Raw genomic sequence first — 18570 nt, 5'->3', positions numbered from 1 at the left:
GTTACACCTGTAACATGCTGTACCTGTAATTTCCACCTGTAAAGCTGGTTTCCTCCAAATCTGCTTCCCCTTTATTTTTGTTACAGAAATACTAATTCTGAATGCAGACTTTATTTTATAAGATTTATAAATCTGACTGTGGACTTTTATTTATAAAATTTGATTTTAAAATCCTCCTAGCACTTGCAAAAAAATGTAACCAACTAGTGAGATCAAAGATCGGGGGTAGAATTGTTAATATAACCAAGTATCAGGAAGGAAAAGCTTTAAAGAGTAAAAATCACCTTTTGCAGAAATTGCTTTTATGTTTTCACAAATTATGTGGATTTAGACAGTTGGAGGGGGAAAAATATTAGGGATATAGTTTTCATTCCGCTTATACTAGTGACTCATGTTCTAGATTTCCACATCAGCTCGCCTCTTGACCTTTCTAGGTTATGGATAATTTCAAGGGAAAACTGCTCTTCTCCAGAAGCAATTACATACCATAAACATACATTCAAGTGTCATGTGTGTGATTTCACAGCCACTTTGAGGATTGAGTCTTTTAATTCAGCATACAGAAATGCTAATAATGGGAATCCCGCATTAGCCAGCAAGGTAGTTCTGTATTAAAACTGTGTGTGATATTCTCACTGATGATCAGGATTTTAGGTTGAGCATTTACTGTGGTCCAGAGATCCTCTGGTATGACCTGAACACAAACTGTCCCTGGGTGACTTTTCTGAATTAGCTGAACTGTAAACTATGATTCTTCTCAGGGCTGTAACACCTAGTGTTCTGGCCAGCATACCTCCAGCTGCAGAGGTACCGACTGCTGATGTCTTGGTCAGTGCCAAGTTCAGTTTGGGGGATGATGAGGTGTCAGAATGGTCCTTGAGCTATTTAGATACCTTTCTAAAAGTAGCTAGAGACTTGATTCTTTATAAAGGAGGCAATTTAGACATAACACTGAAAAGAGCAATTTAGAATGAAGAACAAATAATTCACCAGTCTAGGCAGCCTGTAAAGTTCAGATTTAAACTCTTGTTTAGTGAGTATTTTTCTTATATTCAAGAGAAAAATGGGGAGAGAATTAAGGGTACGTGTTTTTTAGAAGCCAATATAACGTGCTCTCAGTGCTACAGAGAGAGATGTTTATTACAAGTGAACTCACTGAATTCCACCTTAAGCACGCTCATGTGGATGGATTTTCTTTTCCATACCTGAAGACAGGACTGCAGCTTACTTTCCGCATGCCCTGTCTCGCTCTGCTGAGAAAGTGCCGATGGGGAAGATGGACCAGTTTCCTCTGGTGAAGCAGAAAGGCAGCTCCAGGGAAAAAAGCAATTAGTAGTGGTTTATTCAAAATGCAGTTCCTTGAGCTTGTGAATGATGCAGAGTAGATCTTGTCTGGATCAGTCTCAACAGTTAAAGGACAAATAAAGCTTAAAACATGTTGTCCTATTTATATCATAAAGGTTAAATGTTAAAGAACATTGTGGATCTGATCATGAGGATTAATTTTCCTCCATCTGCTTCCCCTCGGATTTGGCATGCAATATGACTGTGCATATCCAAAGACTGCTTCCTACTGCACAAGAAGAATTTTTCCTTTCTAAAATGCGTTTGAAACAAGTTTATAGGCTAGCTTGGACAAAAATGAACGTGCAGTGAAAGTGAGCATACTCCAGCTGAAGTTGAGAATTGTTTCTTGCACACACCAAGACAGAGCAAGGCGAGAGGAAATTCCTTAGCCCTGTAACAGACTAGTCAAATTCTCAAATCATAATGCAAGACAGACCCTCCCAGCACAGTCAGGGCAGCTTTCGCTGAATCTTGCCCTTGGCAAAGCTGAAAAATTATTTTCTCCCTTCTCAGCAATGACTTTGCCTCATTTTTCATCCTGTTGCAGATGGGTTTTCTGAGGCATACTGAGTCTGCAAAGCGTGCGCTAGCCGGCTGAGTCGAAGAAGTTTGCATTTTTAAAACATGTAGATTAAAACATTCCCCTTTATTTTTTTTTTTTTTGTTGAGAAGTTTAGCGTTCTGTGTTATCTTTCAAGGCATGCCAGAAGGTAGTTCTTTTACTGTCTCCACATTTCTTTGTAATTGGATCTTTATGGCGTTCTTGAGTGGGTTAATGAGAGAGATGCACTGTTCGACATAAGCCTAATTGGTTTAGGCTGTTGAGATCAGAAAAAAGCAGGGATGATAACAACTAGTTAAGGATGAAACAGAGTTCAACTTTCAGGAAAAAGTAAAAACAGAAGAGGCAGGATTTTCTGTGCTCACTAGTGCCTGGTGCAACCCAATAACTGCACTTTCCCATACTGCTTTTGGGTCTAACTTTACTCTGTTCAGGCCAAAACACCATGGTCTGAACCATGTCCAGGCAACTCCTCACTGTTCTGATAGCACTCCCGTTTGCATTCATTTTGCTGGATGCAACAAAGAAGGAGACAGAAATATCATTCTAACTTAAACTAGTTATTTTATGTGAGACAAATTTGTTCACATCTCTTAGGTGACACAACCAGAAACCCACCGGGGTAGTAGATAGTGATGATTTTTTGCTTCTGCAGAACATATTTCAGACCTTGGTGGAACGGAGAAAAAAAATCCACTTTGCCTAAGAAAACCTTGCTCAGCGGACGGATTAACAAACCCAACATTTCTAAGCTACAAAGTCTTAAAAGTAAGTTCAGTAGTTTCAAAGCATTTTAGAAACGGCCTCCACCCAGCCACTCGTCCGCGCTGCGTTTGGATCTAAGCGCAGTCCTTGGCCCGTTGCTCTATAACCTCGCCCCACATCTCTTAAGAGCGGGACGTTTTTTCAGACGCATTTACTTCTGTAGCACATTTGCACAATTATTTGTTCCTGATTTTTAACATAAAGCTAACAACTACAAATTTGGCTCCAACACCACCTCACAGCAGAGTTTTAACCTGTTGCTGCTCTTTACCCACAAGCTGCTCTGAGGCATGCTAGCAGTGCATCGGGGAGGCGGGTGCTGGAGCGCGAGGCCTGAGGCTGAAGTTGCCTGCTGTAGTGCCCTGTTAGCAAGGCGGCTGTCACAGCGGCATGGGTGAAGGAGGAGTTCCCTCGCGATCACACCGCTCCTGGCTCTGCTCCCCTCTGCTGGGAAGGGGTTATGCCATCAGCTGCAGGGCTGCATCAGACCTGGGCCGAAGGAAGAAAACGGTGCCTTCAGCTGGCTTCTGGTTTTGCTTGGCTGTCCCTTCTTGCTTTAACAAGTCTAATGCTGGGCATGTGCAGAACCAAAAGCACTGGGCTGCAGGTTTTAACACCAGCGAGGCAGCACAGCCCCGCAGTATATTCTGCCGGTACACTAATATTTTCTCAGTATTTTAGGAATAGCTAAAAGACCATTTTTAGCGAATTATCAATTCTCTGAGAAAAGAAAAGCCAGCTCTAGTGCAAAATTCTCTGCTTGGAAAGTGGCAGTAGGAGAGGGGATTTTACCTGTAGCTATCGCTGTCTGCACAGGCTGTCACTGCTTGCACGCAATGGAAGTAGTTTTTCACTCGTAGTTTTTCACAGGGGCCGCTGCTTTGCCCTGAGGGATAGCAGCACTGGACCATGACAGGGAAGTGACATCGGTTGCTGGCTTGCCTGGCTTTGGCAAACGCTGCCCATCTCCCCAGGTACTGGGACCACTGCTGCTGCTACAGACTCCAGAAATGGGGCTGGAGTTCTTGTATTTTGGGAAATACAGGCATTTTCAGAAGAGTCTTTTCTTGTCTAACTATGTTATTAGATACCTAGGCAGGAGCCAATTGTAGCAAGTCAAAAAGATTGCTGAATATCACCTTGAATTAGGAGGTGCATGAGACAAAAGAAAAATCCCCAACCTTAACATGTCTTCTGTGCTTGCAGTGGCTCAGTGGTGCTTGGGCTGGCTTCCACTTCCCTCTTCCTAAAATAAGCTGTATTTATTTTTATCTTAATGGGTTAGGACTGCAGTTCCTAAGCAGAGCTAATGGTCTCGAGGGCATCCTTTAAATTTAAACAGAGATTTGACTCATTTTTATGGGGGCTTTTGGAGAGGGACAATCACTCTCTAAAGACTGCTCGCAGACTTCCAAACTGCTTTAAGGCAGGGTAATAACAATTACTCAACTCACCAGTCCACACTAAGCCAGGAGGCCTGTTGGGTAGAAAAATGCTTTTTCCATCCCATTAGTATCTCCCAAAAAAAACCCCAGAGCACCTACACTCGTTTTTGAAGAGAGGTACACTTCCATTGCCATTGCCCAGTGCGATGAGAAGGCTGTATTTTCATCTGCCTCCAGCCTCTGGGTGAACTGCAGCTATTTTGGCATTTGCTGAGTCATTTTATTTGGTTACAAAGTCGTTGCTGCAGGGTTGGTATCCATAACAGTAAAACACCATAGCACTCAGAAAGCAAATGGGAAAATCCTTCCTCAGTGAGACGCAGTCCTGTCCTGCCATCCTGGGGTGGGAGCTGGCAGTCACTCACCTTTAGGCACTCGTGTTTGCACATGCATGGGAGATAGCGGAACTACACTTGCACTTCTTACTCGGGAGGTACTGGGTGATGCACCTTCCCTTGCCACACAAGCCGTGCGTTCCCCCAACAAGCTTTGTCTAAAGGATATGAAGCCACAGCACGTTGGGGGACCAGTACCCAGCCCGGGCGAGGCAGCACCTCCTGGGATGGCACGGGAACTACAAGGGCCAGCATGGGCAGGACAGCTTTGCTGTGGAAGAGGAACCACCGCAGCAGGCCCCAGCAGCCCATCCACGGTGGGGACCTGTACCCCCCGTCCTACACATATCCCATGGGGGTCTGCCGAGGTGGACGTCAGCCCAAGCCGGCTCCCCACACTGCAGCAATGAGCCACCTTCCCCATAATCAATGGTGAAAATCACGTCAGACACAGCAGGAGGCTTTTGCTAAAAAGCAGCACAGATGGGACATGATCCCTTGTAACGGTTCCCTGCAATGTCTAGCTGAAAAAAATGAACTGAGAACTGAGTCTCAGGGCTGCTCTGTTTCACTGTGAATGGGCAGTTTATTTGTTTAACAAAGTGTGCTGCCAAACATGTTCCCCAGCAGAGCTGTCTGGGACCCTGGGTGAGCTCCACTCAGTGTTGCAGCAGAGACATATTTTCCATCTGCCTGGCAGGAGCTTCCCAGCACTGACTCTCCTCATGCTTCCAAACTAGGTCAGGCTCTTACTGCCTTCAACACACCATGGATCCGGGCACAAAATCACCAGTAACTGCAGCTTCCCCAATCACACCTTGAATTGCCTGTCAGGACTGCTGTTTTCAAGCATCATTTCATCCCTTGCCCATTTCATACCCATTCCAAAGCCCCGGTGCCTCAGCACTGCGGCCATGGGGCATATTCAGGCTAAGCATAAGGGCTTTTTCTTCTCACCACCTTTAGTGTCTGAGGAAACAACTTGTGGCTTCCCAGGCCAACCCGACAGGCACCCTCACAAAGCCCATGGGAAGTTTTCATCTGGTTTCATAGGAAACCTGAGGCAGGACTCGTGCATGTGCCTTGAGCCTTTTGGCTGGCTCCAGCCCCACATCTGGGCAGGAGAGGCTGTCCAAGAGAACTGGGCTCCAACAGACTTTATGGAAAGAGGCAAAAAGTGAGGATTCATATTCGACTGATTACCAGAGCTGCCCCAGGGGAGAGCAGCTCTCCGAGCCTGTGTCTGGGGGTGTGCCCACCTGCACTCACCCCAATGTTTGATGGTTGCACTTGATGGTCTTAGAGGTCTTTTCCAACCTAATGATTCTATGATTCTATACATGGGGGCAGTGGGGTGCAGGCAGCTCCCCACAGACATGCCATAGCTCTGCAGCCATATGGCAGCTTTTCTAAAACAGCCCCTATCCCATTGAAATTTAAGGTGATTGCATGGGTTTGGGGAGGGGGATTGTTCTCCTGGAGATTGCTCAGTGGCAGGGAACATCAGGAAGTGGGGACACTGGCTCTGAAGGAGCTCCGTGGGACCATCAAAACAGCACGAAAACAGCCCTGTGCTTCCTTGGCCAAACATTCCCACCCCTCCCAGGAGCAGCTGAACTGATTACAGCTCACAAAGCAAACTGTATACATATTTCATTTTTACATTTTCCATTCCCACCACGTTCCAACAGCAAGTGCAGGGGAAAGCATAAAAAAAACCCCACAACAGCTCCGATAAGGATGAAGTCTGGCAGAGTAAGGAATACTGCCAGCATACTCCCAATGAGCAGATAATCTGCACTGAACAGAAAATATTTGCTGGCTGGAGAGCAACAGGGCAGGATCTGGAGCTGTGCCACTGAGCACACACCTGTCCCAGGCCCCATGCAGGATCCTGACCAGGGCAGAGCAGGAACCATGCACCCACAACCAGGAGCCACAGGCTGCAGCCAGGAGGACCCACGACCCACTCTGCATGGGTGATGATGGCCCCAGGGCTATTGTTGCCCTCCCGGCAGGGTGGAGGGTCCCCCATAACCTTCCATGCTGCCAGCCCAGGCACCCGTGGGGCCAGGCTCTATGCATAGGTCATCTCACAGCTCCTGTTTAGACTCTGCCCATTGCTCCCTTAAAAAGACGATTCTGGTTCATACCAACCCCAGCAGCATCACAGAGCATCCCGCAAAGTGGGGAGGGAGGGAGGGAGGGAGGGAGGGAGCGAGGGAGGGAGCGAGGGAAGGGGTGGGCAGGAGGGGAGTGGGGTCAGGAAACTCTTGAACCTCCCATTTTATTCATCTCTCTGCATCTCACAGGTGCTGTCAGGGAAGGACTGTCAATTTTGAGAGTCTAAGGCATTTGCAAATTCTGTGTTTAATGGGCTGGGATAAGCCAGGATGTCACCACTGCTCAGAGCTGTAACACCATGACTTGCTGCCTCAGAGAAACAAGGGACAGGGATTTACTGCGACTCAACACTTCTGGGTTGGCAGAGCTAAAGCTGAACTCCAGCTTCAGCCACTGCTTCTGGTGTAACTGCTTTACCTTAAGCAATTGCTAAGGGGTTTGTAATTACTTTGCAAGCTTAAAACAAAATCCCAACCCTTTCCAAATACAGAAGCGTTCCTGCCCTGCCATCCCTATGGTGTTTTGTCTCACACATCCACTTGAAGCAGCGCTGAGGTACATGCAGTTTCCTCTCAAAATTCACATTTGCAAAGCCGCTGCTTCAGGATGATGTCCTTTAATTCAAGCCTGGAGAGATCAGCCATTACCTGTTTGTCTAAATTGTTTTAGAAGCGAGTTTCCACTCTTAGGACAAGATTTGCTTCCCTTGCTAAATGCTCCAGAATCAAGTGTTAAAGTTGTTCCCTAGTTTGATCTGTGTTGCTGTCTGCTTACAAATTCTGCTTGCACAGGCAGCAGCTACAGCAGAGAGGGGCAGAATCAGTCAGAAACGACCCGGGCAACTCCTGAGCCTTTCATACAAGACTACAAGGGAGAAAGAGAAAGGGAAAAGCTCCCCAATCATCAAGAGCTTTCCAGCCATATGTGCGTAAAATTTTCTTCCCATGCCACGTGACAAAGGAAGAGGAGCAGACCCATTACACAATAATAAAAATATGCCTTTGGCAACGTTGAGCCAAAACCTGGAGCTGCTGCGGGAAGCTAGCAATCCGCACAAACAGGAGTAAAACACTAACAAAAAGAAAGACTGAAGTCAATATTGCACACCCCTCAGAAGGATGCTGTTGTGGCAGGACGGGGCTTCAGCTTTGCGCGTGACAGCGATCTGCAGCAAAACATCTGCTTAAAATTGTGTAGGTTTCCAGTGCCTGTCAAGATCTCCCTGAAGAGACCAGTCGTGGTAAGTAGATTCACTTTTCCTTTTTTTTTTTCCCTCTCTCCTCTTAACCTTTACTTCAAAAACTTACCAAATAAGGTCTAAATCATTGAGCACTCATGTTTCCAATGCCTGCACAGGAATCCATAAAGGCAACAGTCACCAGTTAAAAGAAATACCCCAGGAAGAAAACGCCCCTCTGACTTTTGCTGGGAGCACCCACCTCATACGGCCAAAACCACAGCCTCTCCCTTCGCCCTGGTACCAATTGGTAGCTTCGGTAATGGGCCATTAGCTCCGGGCTAGGAAAGGATTGCCACAGGTATCCCTGGCTGCCTAAAGCTGAGATGGTGATGCAGGTTCAGGCACAGAAAATGCATCACTCTCCTTTACCTCCTTTGACATTGCTTTTTGCAATAGCAGATAACAGATCAAACCCATATCTGGTATAACTACTTCACTGGCTTATATCAGAAATTAAATACATTCATTTCAGCTGCTGTAACTGGCGGCACACCTTTTTTTATCTAAATCAGCCTGCGCACTCAAGGGCTCCTTGTGCTTCCACCCCGGCGATGCCACAGGGCAACCACCAGAGCTGAGAATTGGGCTCACAGGGATAATGATTGTTCTGAAGACTAATTAAGATACCTTGAGGTACACTGGGAAAATGTGAAGCAGTAAGATAGCTGTATTGTTTAAGCAAGCCTTGTGTATTAAGGAAACAGAGTAGAAAGTCACAGTTGTTTGTTTGCTGCTGGGTCCCCTCTCAGGCTATCAGACCATCCTGCTTCTGCCTCCCTCTGAGCAGCAATTCCCCCCAGACTCTCTCCGCTTCTCTCCCCTGCTGCACTTTTCATCCCTGTGGGCAAGAACAGGCCACCACCCCATGGCACAGGGTGGCGTCCCTGGCCAAAAATCACTGTCTGGCCACTGCCCATGCCACCAAACTGCCCCACCCCTGGCAAACCCTCAGGGATTTTCCTTCTGTTGCAATTTCAGCCCAGCTGCCCTGTAAGCACCAGAAAGTATAAGTGATCCTTTTCGCCTGGGGCTCACTCTTACAGGCAAAATCTTTTCTTACAGGAACACCTTTTTAATGCACATAGATCTGTAGAGTTGGTCTAGTTTTGTAACTGTGAAGTGGCTCAGGAAGCTGACCTGCAGCAGGGCTGGGATGAGGGTGGTCGCACAGGGGCTTCCAGGAGCCACATGGAGCAGCGATGTTGTGGCAGTCAAAGCTATAGGGGAGACATGGCAAGAGATGCATCCCCCCCAAGTTCCTGCCTGCAAGGCCCCTCTGGCAGCAGCAAGTCCATCCCACGCTGCAGCAGCCAGCAGAAATGGGAGCTGCAGGTCAGCTCTGAGTCCTGCAAGGAGCCCTGTGGGGCCACAGTTCCTAGGGATAGAGGCTCTTGGGTGACAGGGCTATGCGCTGTAGCTCCAGTGACAAGTAGTGTGTACAGAAAAGCTATTAGAGAGCGTGGGCTTGCAGTTCCCCTGCACAGATGCACCATGTGCCACAGAAGCTCATGGGATGCTCAGGTTTCAGTGTGGAGGGGTCGGGTTCAAATCCTGCTGAGCATACAAGTGTCTGCTTCAAACGGGCTGGTTAGGGCAGCTGGGGAGATGGGCAGCCCACCCGCTGCTGGAATTTCACAGTCCTGAGGAAAGCTAAGCCCCCGTCTCCCTTCCCCAGCCACTGCAGCAGGGACAGCGGGGCACGGGGCAGCCTCTGCCAAGGGCCCGAGCTCCAGCAGGAAGAGAAGGACCCACTGAACAACAAGAGATGACAACAAAACATCCTAAAACAGAAAAGGGGTGTCATGTAAAGGCCATGCGGCAGAGTCAGAACATCCCTTTTCAGACATATGCTTGTTTTGAGTCATTCGTTACATTTTATTACAAAATTACAGTGAAGGTTCCTAAACGTGGCTCGTTAGGAAGAGAGAAGTAAATGTTCGGCTCTGCATGTACCACACTTGCAAATCAGAGAGCTTCTGCCTTTGTTGCTTTATTTGCCCTGAGTGATTTTCTATAAAGGTGAACTCCAGACCTAAAATTCAGGAGTGAACATTTTCCAAAACTGTCCCCTTCCTGGTTTGCTTCCTGACAAGTATTCCCCAAAATTACTCAGTGGGAATCCATAGCACAGTTTTACAGACTACATTGATCCCATTGATTCAGCTGAAGGACACAGGGAATCGTTGTGTCAAACCCACCTGTCTGAGCCTCATCCTTCCACCTCAGAGCAGACACGTGCAGCATGTTTTGGAGCCTCTCTCCTCTCTCTCTGGGTGGAGGTTTGACCAGCTATGATCGGAGCATGAAGTCTCAGCCAGAACTTACCTAGTGTCTGGGAGCTCAAAGGGTCTTTTCTCCAGGACCCTTTATCCCAGAGCAACTCAGTGCTGCCCTTGTCCATCACATGCCCACCACAAGCTGCATCATCTCCCAAGCCCAAGGGTTTGGTCTTCTTCAACCAAGCACCCTAGAAAGCACCATTGCTGCTAAATATTTCAGAAGACATCATTTCAGAGTGATTCAATGGATGGGATATTCTTAAGTATTGGGAAGAAAAGCATTTCTGTGTGCATGAGATCTTGCCCACCACCAACAGGCTGTCACCAAGGGAGAGGCACTCTACCCGTGAAGGGCCGGAGCACCTCTGCTCTGGCCCAAGCTTGGCACAAAAATGCTTTATAACCTCGAAGCTAGTCCAGGTGCTGCCCCAGGGCAGAAGCTGGGGCATGGCAGCCCTAAGGCCTGGCAGCTATGCCTATGTTGTGGACACCTGAAATAGCTTAAGTGAAGCTAGTCCACTTTCTTTTCCCGTGCTGAAATCAGTGCCCGACACTGGTGTGCTCTCCTTGGGTGCTGAGGATCTGAACATTTGCATTTCAGTGGCAGGCACAAACTGCAGCCACCACCCTGTCCCCACGCTTGGTCAGATGACAGAGGATCTCCTCTCCTCCCTAAGCAGACCTCCACCACCAGTCAGATCTCGTGACCCCCTGGGCACAGGGCACGCTCCCACGCAACAGGCATTGGCCATGGCCAAAGGTCTCCAAAACCCTATTAATAAAGACATTAATTAAAGTGTCATTAGAAATGTAAGACTTCAGCATGGCCAAAACCAAGCTCGAAACCGAGCTGTATGGCCTCCAGTGCCAGGCCTGCTGCCTGTACTGCGGAGAGGAAAGATGCTGATCTGTTTCCAATTTGCTTTTTTGGAGCTCATCATGTGTTCTACATAGAGGAGCAATTTTCCTTTTAAGGTGGAACAGCATGAGGTTTGTTTTCTTTCAAAGAGGTTTCTTTAAGAGGTTATTTATAGATCCTCTTGTAAATGTGACTGCGCTTTGCATCCCACACACACTGCTGTGATGTAGGATGAAATGTTCTTGTGGAGTCATTAATTAACACTGACTTGGGAGCTGCACCAGAGCGTGGCTCTTCCCTGTCTATCCAAGTATTGATACTACAAACCTCCCAGCCACTTTTTATCCCGTCAGGTCAACTCCCTGGGACATCTGAAGGCAATAGAAGTAGTTATGGTAACATACTCTAAGAGAAGGAGCTGCCCTCCTGCCCTGTGCTCCCTCTTGCCTGTTACTTCTCTACATGAAGCCGTCCCAGCTTTTTTCCAGGTTATGCTCCAGCAATGACATTTTCCCTTGTCACAACTTGTTAGTGTCATCCACCTCCAGACGCCTCTCACTTCTGCCCTATTTGAGGTGGTTACTGGGAAGCAGGGGTGTAGCTTTCCTTGGGATCTCCCCAATCCACAGGCATTTGAACATTTTGTTTCCTTTTCCGTGAACTGAGAAGCTTTTATTCAACTGTCCACACTATTACTGGTTGGTGATTTCCATCTCACAGGCCATTAAACTGACACCTTTCACCAGCAGCAAACAAACTTAGGTATAAGAAAAGCAAAAGAGAGCTGAAGAACAAAATGTCTTAGCAGCCGAATCCAGCCCGGATATCTGTTTTGCATTTCCCACTCCTCTGCATGTTCTTAATTATACATATCGCAGAACTGGGGGGCTCCCACTCAGCATTAATATGTAGCATATTGCCTGCTGGATTTGGGGCATGTAATATGCATTTCCACCCCCTTCAGGAGCTGATACTAGGGTGAGAGCGCTAAGGCCAACATGAAAATTATACAGTATTTTAAGCATCTTATTTCCAGTGCAGGAGTTAAACATAACACTGTGGATATGCTAAAGCCTCCGCTATTTAACTTAATGCCAAGCAGGACCTTGCCTGACCAAAAGGCCTCAAAAGATTGAAAGGTCTGGGATATCTCAGCTCATCTTCTACTGCATCTGTGTTTAACTACAGATTTGCTTCAGCACCAAATCTTGAAGAAATATGTGACAGGCAGCTTCCTTACTTTTCATTCCTCGCTTATATTCTGTATTTTGTTAGCAGGACTTTGGGATGCAATAAGAAAACCCATGCAAATGGATGATTCTTGTAAAATATTTAACCCCTTACCATCAGGGGTAGCTGTAGGGAGGGAAAAGACTGAATTTTATAGGAGTCTTTTCCATCAAATAAAAGTGTACACCTCTTAGCCCAGGGACAGAAGTTGTATCAGAGTGACATGCAGCTAATTCCCTAAAAACAAACAAACAAACAAAAATCCTTTGGCTTTAACTTGATCTCTCCTAATCAAAGAGCTACCAAGCAAACAGTGAACCAGCTGCAGATTTGTATGGGGCAGTTTTAGGATTTGTGTCTCATTTCTCCAAGGGCTACTCCAGCTACAGGAGCTGAAAGAAAGAAATTGGGGCAGGGGATGCCTTTCATCCCCCCACCAGCTTGTTCCCATATTCATACAACTGGAAAAGGGCCTGATTCCATCAGCGTCTCTCCTCAGCCCATGGTCAGTGCCCACTAGGGAGCACCAGCTCTGCCAGGGAACTGGTAGCCATGGCCACAACCTCTCACCAGCAGAGCAAAGGGAGGAGAAACTCCTCAGCCCAGGCATGGGGAGGCTGCCTGTTCTGGGGAGGGGATGGAGGAGGGCCTTTACCCATGAGTAGTGAGAAACTGATACCATAGAGGAAATTATCTTTTTTTACTATATCTGTAACCACATGCAGAACCCAAATTCTACTTCAAGTGCTTCTAATCCCCCGAGTCTTGGGTGGGTCACACATGGAGATGGGCTTTTGTAAATCAGCCTGATTTTGAGCATCTTCTCTAAGCTGCTGATGCATCTGAGCATTCAGGCACAGTGGAGTTACCCGGGAGCTGCACATAGAGCACGGCTATTTGCAAACAGCTCTATGCACAGACATCCAGAGGGGTATTTTACTGTACAATAACTGCTCTGTATCATTAGCAGGTTCATGGGAATAGCTTTATTCCAGAAATTATTTCCTATCTCTATGTCCCCATCCATGAGCAGAGTGAGACAAGCCCAGGAGGCTCAGCCTCCCCATATGCATGAAGGCAGAGCCTGGGATGCTCCAAAATATCCCTTGGCATTTGATGTACTTAAAGCAATGGCTTACTTTCCAGAGCCAGGAGACAAACAGCTGGGGTTTTAACAGTTACCTTCCTTCCCAAGGTTAACGTTAGTAACAAACATAAAGACTGAGCTACTACCCCTACAGAGAAGGGTAGGTCAGCATGGCAAGGGGTTAGAAAACCATTGGTGAAGGCTGCAGTGGGGCCAGTCATAGCTGCGGGGGCGGCTGCACCCCAACACTGAGCCAGAGACTTGGTGGGTGATTCGGCTGCAGGGTGTGCAATGCCATGCAGCCAAGCTGTGATGAGGAACAGGATGGTCTCCACTAGTGAAGAGGCTCAACTCATACTGTCAGGCAAAAGACAGTAAGGACTGCCTTGGCCCAAAGCCTCCGCAAGCCCCTCTTCTGAATTCAGCCCTGCTTCACACAATGGGTTTTGCAACCCAGCCACAGAGCAGGTGTTACTGGGGAAGGTCACACCAAAACCCCTTCTCCTTCCTCCACTCTGCTAGCCCCGAGTGGCTGCTTTCTGCACCCCTCTGCCATTGCTACTTGTGTTTCGGGGGAAAGGAGGCCCAGGGCAAAAATACAAAACAAGGGACGGCCACAGATATGGATTTAGAGAAGAGCAAGTTTGAAAAAAAAATTGGTCAGACTTGGAAAACTCCATAAGCCAAATCCTTGAATTCACGTCACACTGAAACAAACAGCTCTCCCACTCTGCCAAAAAAAGCCCAGTTATCTCCCATTTTCATGCAAGTCTCTACAACTCACTGTCCTGGTGGAAGGGACGCAGCCGTTCCCACACATGCTGGCTATCATACATAACAGCCACGTCCCATCTCCTTTTTACAGGCTGTGCCATGATCTCTGCTGTCCTCCTCCTCTGGACTGTGCCCTGTGTGGCAAACCACATCCTCGGGGGCTTTGCCAAGGGAGTGCTGCAGGAAGGTCCCCAGCTGGCATGTAGCCTGCCAGGACCCCCTGGGCCACCCGGCCCCCCCGGTGCCCCTGGGGCTCCAGGAACAGTCGGCAGGATGGGCTTCCCAGGGAAAGATGGCAAGGATGGCAAGGATGGGGATAAAGGCGAGCATGGTGATGAAGGTAAGAGAAAAGCGCTTATTAACACAACAAGGGTAAAATGTAAAAGCAGTAGTGCGATGATCCAGTTAACAGCAACCTGTCGCCCCAGATCTGAGCCCCAGGACAGGCAACATATCATAGGAAACTCTTCTAGAAATTTCCACTCTCCTGCCTCCAACATCTCACACTTGTCAGCCTCTGCCAGGGGGTTCAGACTTGCATTATTGCCGGTAGCTTCTTAATGCTGTATGCAGTTCCTACTGGCTTCCTTTTGTTACAAAGTGAGATTTGCTCTGCTCTGATATATGCTCTCTAAATGAAACAGTGATGGTCTCTGAAGAAGTCAGGTGAAAAAATTAAGTACTTGCTCCCTGGAGCGCTCTAGCTGGGTGAGAGGCACTGCTCTGGCTGTGCTCAATCTACATCAAAGCAAACAACAACCCTTCTTTAATCCTGAGGTGGGGCTCTCCTTTAGACCCAGCCTTACAGTCAGTAAGCATCAGGACCAGCTACAGTGAGAAAACAGTCATTTCCTATTGCCACACTAGAGTGCACTCCTGATTCAGCCTAACACAAGCATGCCAAAGCTGCATCTTATGCTCTTATCCCGCCCCCAAAACAGGGAACGTGGACAATATGTTTCCACCCACAGCTGCACTTAAATCTAGTCTTGCTACAGCAGGTCAAGAAACAGGGTACAAATCCCCGTGAATTTTTCTTACATCAGACACTACTGCAATCTGCACTAATCAGCAGCTTCAGCATCACTGTGGCAGCCCAACTTGTTTCCCATCTCAAGGCAATCCCTGCACCGAGTACCTTCTGGTTCATCCCCCAGCTAGGCTGGGCTTTTTACTACACTTAGAATTTTTTTATTTTTTTTAAACAACAGTTTCATGTTAAATGTAAAAAGTAAAAAACAAAAAGGAACAGGAGATTAAAAGTACTCCATCTGCTCAAAGCTAGGTTCCCAAAGCTTCACAAACTTGTCCTACTCCTGAAAACCCCAAACATTTAAAGCTTGTTCTTGGCTAGCTTTACAGTTAATTACTCCTTTTTCTCAAGTGAGCCAGATAACTGAACCAGCCTTTTGGTCCTTAAAAAGGACAGACCATCCTGTCGCTGAGTCCCACTGTTATCACACCAACTACCTACCTAATGTGGTTAGTCAGTCCTGACAGACGTCCAGCCCCAGGTGGTATTTGATCAGGATTCTCACTAGCAAGGTTTTCCTCCTAAATGAAAATATACTGCTGCTACAATACAAACCCTTTCCACTTGCCAGGTCATCTCTTTGTCCGAAAAGTTTACAAGGTTATTTATCTTCTAGGTCCACAAGGCAGAACAGGAAACCCCGGCAAGCCAGGACCAAAGGGGAAAGCAGGAGCTATTGGCAAGGCAGGCCCACGAGGGCCCAAGGGTTTAAAAGGTAATCCTGGAAAAAACGGTGCACCAGGAAAGAAAGGGCCCAAAGGGAGCAAGGGTGAGACCGGGATGCCAGGACCCTGCACCTGTAATGCCAACAAAGCCAAATCTGCATTCTCCGTGGCAGTCTCAAAGAGCTACCCAAGGGAAAGGCTGCCCATCAAATTTGACAGGATCCTGATGAATGAGGGAGGACATTACAATGTTTCCAGTGGGAAATTTATATGCAGCATCCCAGGTATTTACTACTTCACTTATGATATCACTTTGGCAAACAAACATTTGGCCATTGGCTTGGTCCACAATGGGCAGTACCGGATCAAGACTTTTGATGCCAACACTGGGAACCATGATGTTGCCTCTGGATCAACCATCCTTTCCCTGAAGCAGGAGGATGAGGTATGGCTGCAGATCTTTTACTCGGAACAAAATGGGCTCTTTTATGATCCCTACTGGACAGACAGCTTATTTACTGGCTTTCTGATATATCCTGATCAAGATTACCTCAATGAAATATAGGATGAGAAACTAGTCTGTGGGAAAAAACAGGAAATGCATGAGACCTCAGACCAGCAAAGGGTAGCCTGTACATGGACATGTGTGGGATTATCATACGATTCCACATTTTTGGCACTAACAGCCTTTATCAGCTATTTCAACATTTACTTGATGTCAGCAACTAGACCACAGGGTACCAGGACTCACCTTTAAGCAGCCTCATGAATCTCTCAATCTCGAAGCCACCCATTACGTTTTCCATTATTATTCCAACACACCATGGACATGTAACTCAAATATTGGTGCAGAGTGCTTTATTATATTGTTATTATAAAGCATGGAGACCAACAACCATTTCCTGAAAGCTGAGCTCATAAGTGCCATTGATGCTGGAGATTGTACCACTGTGCCTCCTCCCTCTACATCCCATAACATAATAGTAATAATCCTTGTTAATACAGTTACACTTTACCAGCTACTTAAGAGTCAGGAAATTGTCAGCTAAAGTTATAAAAGTAAAAGTAGCTTTCAGCCTCTTCAAAGAAGTACTAATAAGCAAAGGCATCCCGCCTAAATAGGAAGCGACATGAAAGGGAGAGCTCATTTTTAAGGTTACTGGTGAGGCTCCTTGTAAGACACAAGCTGTTGCACTGAGCACCACTGGTGTTTCTCAGGTTTCAGCCTCAATATGCTGGCGCTGGAGCCCTGCATCTGGTTTCAGACAAGCATTGGTAAACTGTGACCAGAGCCTAAACTGGATTCCACAACCCAAATACCTGTAGGCCTCCGAGCCACAGTGGAGGATAAACTTTGCAGATCTCAACTTTGCAGAGAAGTCTCAACTGTCAAAGACAGCATGAACCTTCACTCCAGAAACAGATTCATTAATAATCACCTTCCTTCATCCGTGCCAGCTTTCGCTGGAAGAAGATACATGTGGTGCTGTGGAGATCCTCCTCAAGGGCTTAACGCTACAGCTAGACCCTATCTTACTGCTGCTTTCCTTTTTTGATGTTGTAAATCAAATATTACAGATGTGCCAAAAATCGATACTTTGGTTCTAAGCTGAAGGGAAAAAAAACCAGAAATGTCAAAAGCTGAACTTTTGCTCAGCTGAGCTTTTTGCTTTTGCTAAGCTTAGCAATTTTTTTCCTCCTCTGTATCAGCTAATACTGGGACATGCTCCAAAATAGCTTTATAGCAGAACTCTGCTCTGGTAATAGTGAGCAGCCACTCAGTCTGGCTGCCTTGCCCCAGGCTGTCCAACACCCCTGTAGCAGAGTCCCCTCTCTCTCTGTAGCCAGAGAGAGAGAGTCTCTTCCTCGCTATCAGAGGCACCATCTTAGCTTCCAGTCATATTTCTCTTCTTCATCACTTGGTGAAAACTCTCATGAACTCCCAGCTCCTCTAATCCTCATATTTGGGCACTGAAGGGATATCCCATAAGAAAAAAAGGGTTGGGTTTTTTTTAAATCTTACTTCTTCAAGTCAAAATATTTGCATGATTTTCATGAACTACAGGAATTATGTTATATCTTACAAGAATCTTCAAATACATTTGATAAAATAAAGCTGAACAAAAGTACTGCTGCAATAGTCTTAGTATTTATAAAAGTGGTTTCACAGAAGGTATTTCAAAGCTGTGTTACAGATTCCACAGACACTGTTGAGTTTAGCAATGGATTTTGTAGGGGCTGGTGCCACAGGAGTATTTCACCCCTCCCAGCCCAGCAAGCTGGGAAGCGCACAGAGTTTTCTGTGCAAGAAAACCTTCAAGGTAGAAGAACAGGATCTGTTCCCCGAAGCTGTTCGCCTAGATGGCAGGTGTCCTTTCCCTGACAGTGGTTGCTCAGATAATACATTTCTCTTTCCAAAGCTCCCTCATTTAGGGGGTCCTGGGGTGCATTTGCAGGCAGCTTCCCAAAGGCAGCAGCAGTTCAAGAGCTGCATTTCTCCCTCAGTGCCCAGCCCCACGCTCCCACCATGAGAGCCCAGGAGCCCCGCAGGGGCAAGAACCACTTTTTGGCTGGGCTGAGTTGCACAGAGGTCTCTACCCCGACACAGGTTCCCCAGCAACTGTACATGTTAGGGGCAGCTCAAGGGAGGTGGTGGGACACGTGGGAGGATGTTGCCTCTCCACAACAGCACCCAAAAGGGAAATTACATAGTATAGCTTTAATTAATCCAGTAGCCCACTACTGCTAAAGACAAAGACAAAACTTCCCTCCTCAGTTCTTTCCCCCTGACTCTGTGCATTACCCATTCCCAAAAGTGGGTATTT

The 18570-nt window shown here is 47.0% G+C and overlaps 1 protein-coding gene across 1 annotated transcript; it reads left to right on the top strand.

Annotated features, from left to right (window-relative positions):
• Positions 1–7378: 7378 nt before the first annotated feature.
• On the top strand, positions 7379–17874 carry C1QTNF2 (C1q and TNF related 2). The gene is made up of 3 exons (XM_075102096.1): positions 7379–7818; positions 14139–14387; positions 15697–17874. The coding sequence occupies exons 2-3, from the start codon at positions 14147–14149 to the stop codon at positions 16308–16310; spliced, it is 855 nt and encodes a 284-aa protein (XP_074958197.1). The 5' UTR covers positions 7379–7818; positions 14139–14146; the 3' UTR covers positions 16311–17874.
• The last annotated feature ends 696 nt before the right edge of the window (positions 17875–18570 follow it).

Source organism: Phalacrocorax aristotelis, chromosome 8, assembly GCF_949628215.1.
Source record: "Phalacrocorax aristotelis chromosome 8, bGulAri2.1, whole genome shotgun sequence".
Taxonomy (NCBI): Eukaryota; Metazoa; Chordata; class Aves; order Suliformes; family Phalacrocoracidae; genus Phalacrocorax; species Phalacrocorax aristotelis.
Note: the sequence above shows the minus strand (reverse complement) of the source record. Positions and strands in the feature narration are given on the sequence as shown.

Bases quoted from the DNA above. Each gene is read 5' to 3' on its own strand.
- C1QTNF2 (XM_075102096.1), top strand. From the start codon at position 14,147: ATGATCTCTGCTGTCCTCCTCCTCTGGACTGTGCCCTGTGTGGCAAAC. The intron at 14,388-15,696 runs GTAAGAGAAAAG...TTTATCTTCTAG, and splicing joins AGGCGAGCATGGTGATGAAG to GTCCACAAGGCAGAACAGGA.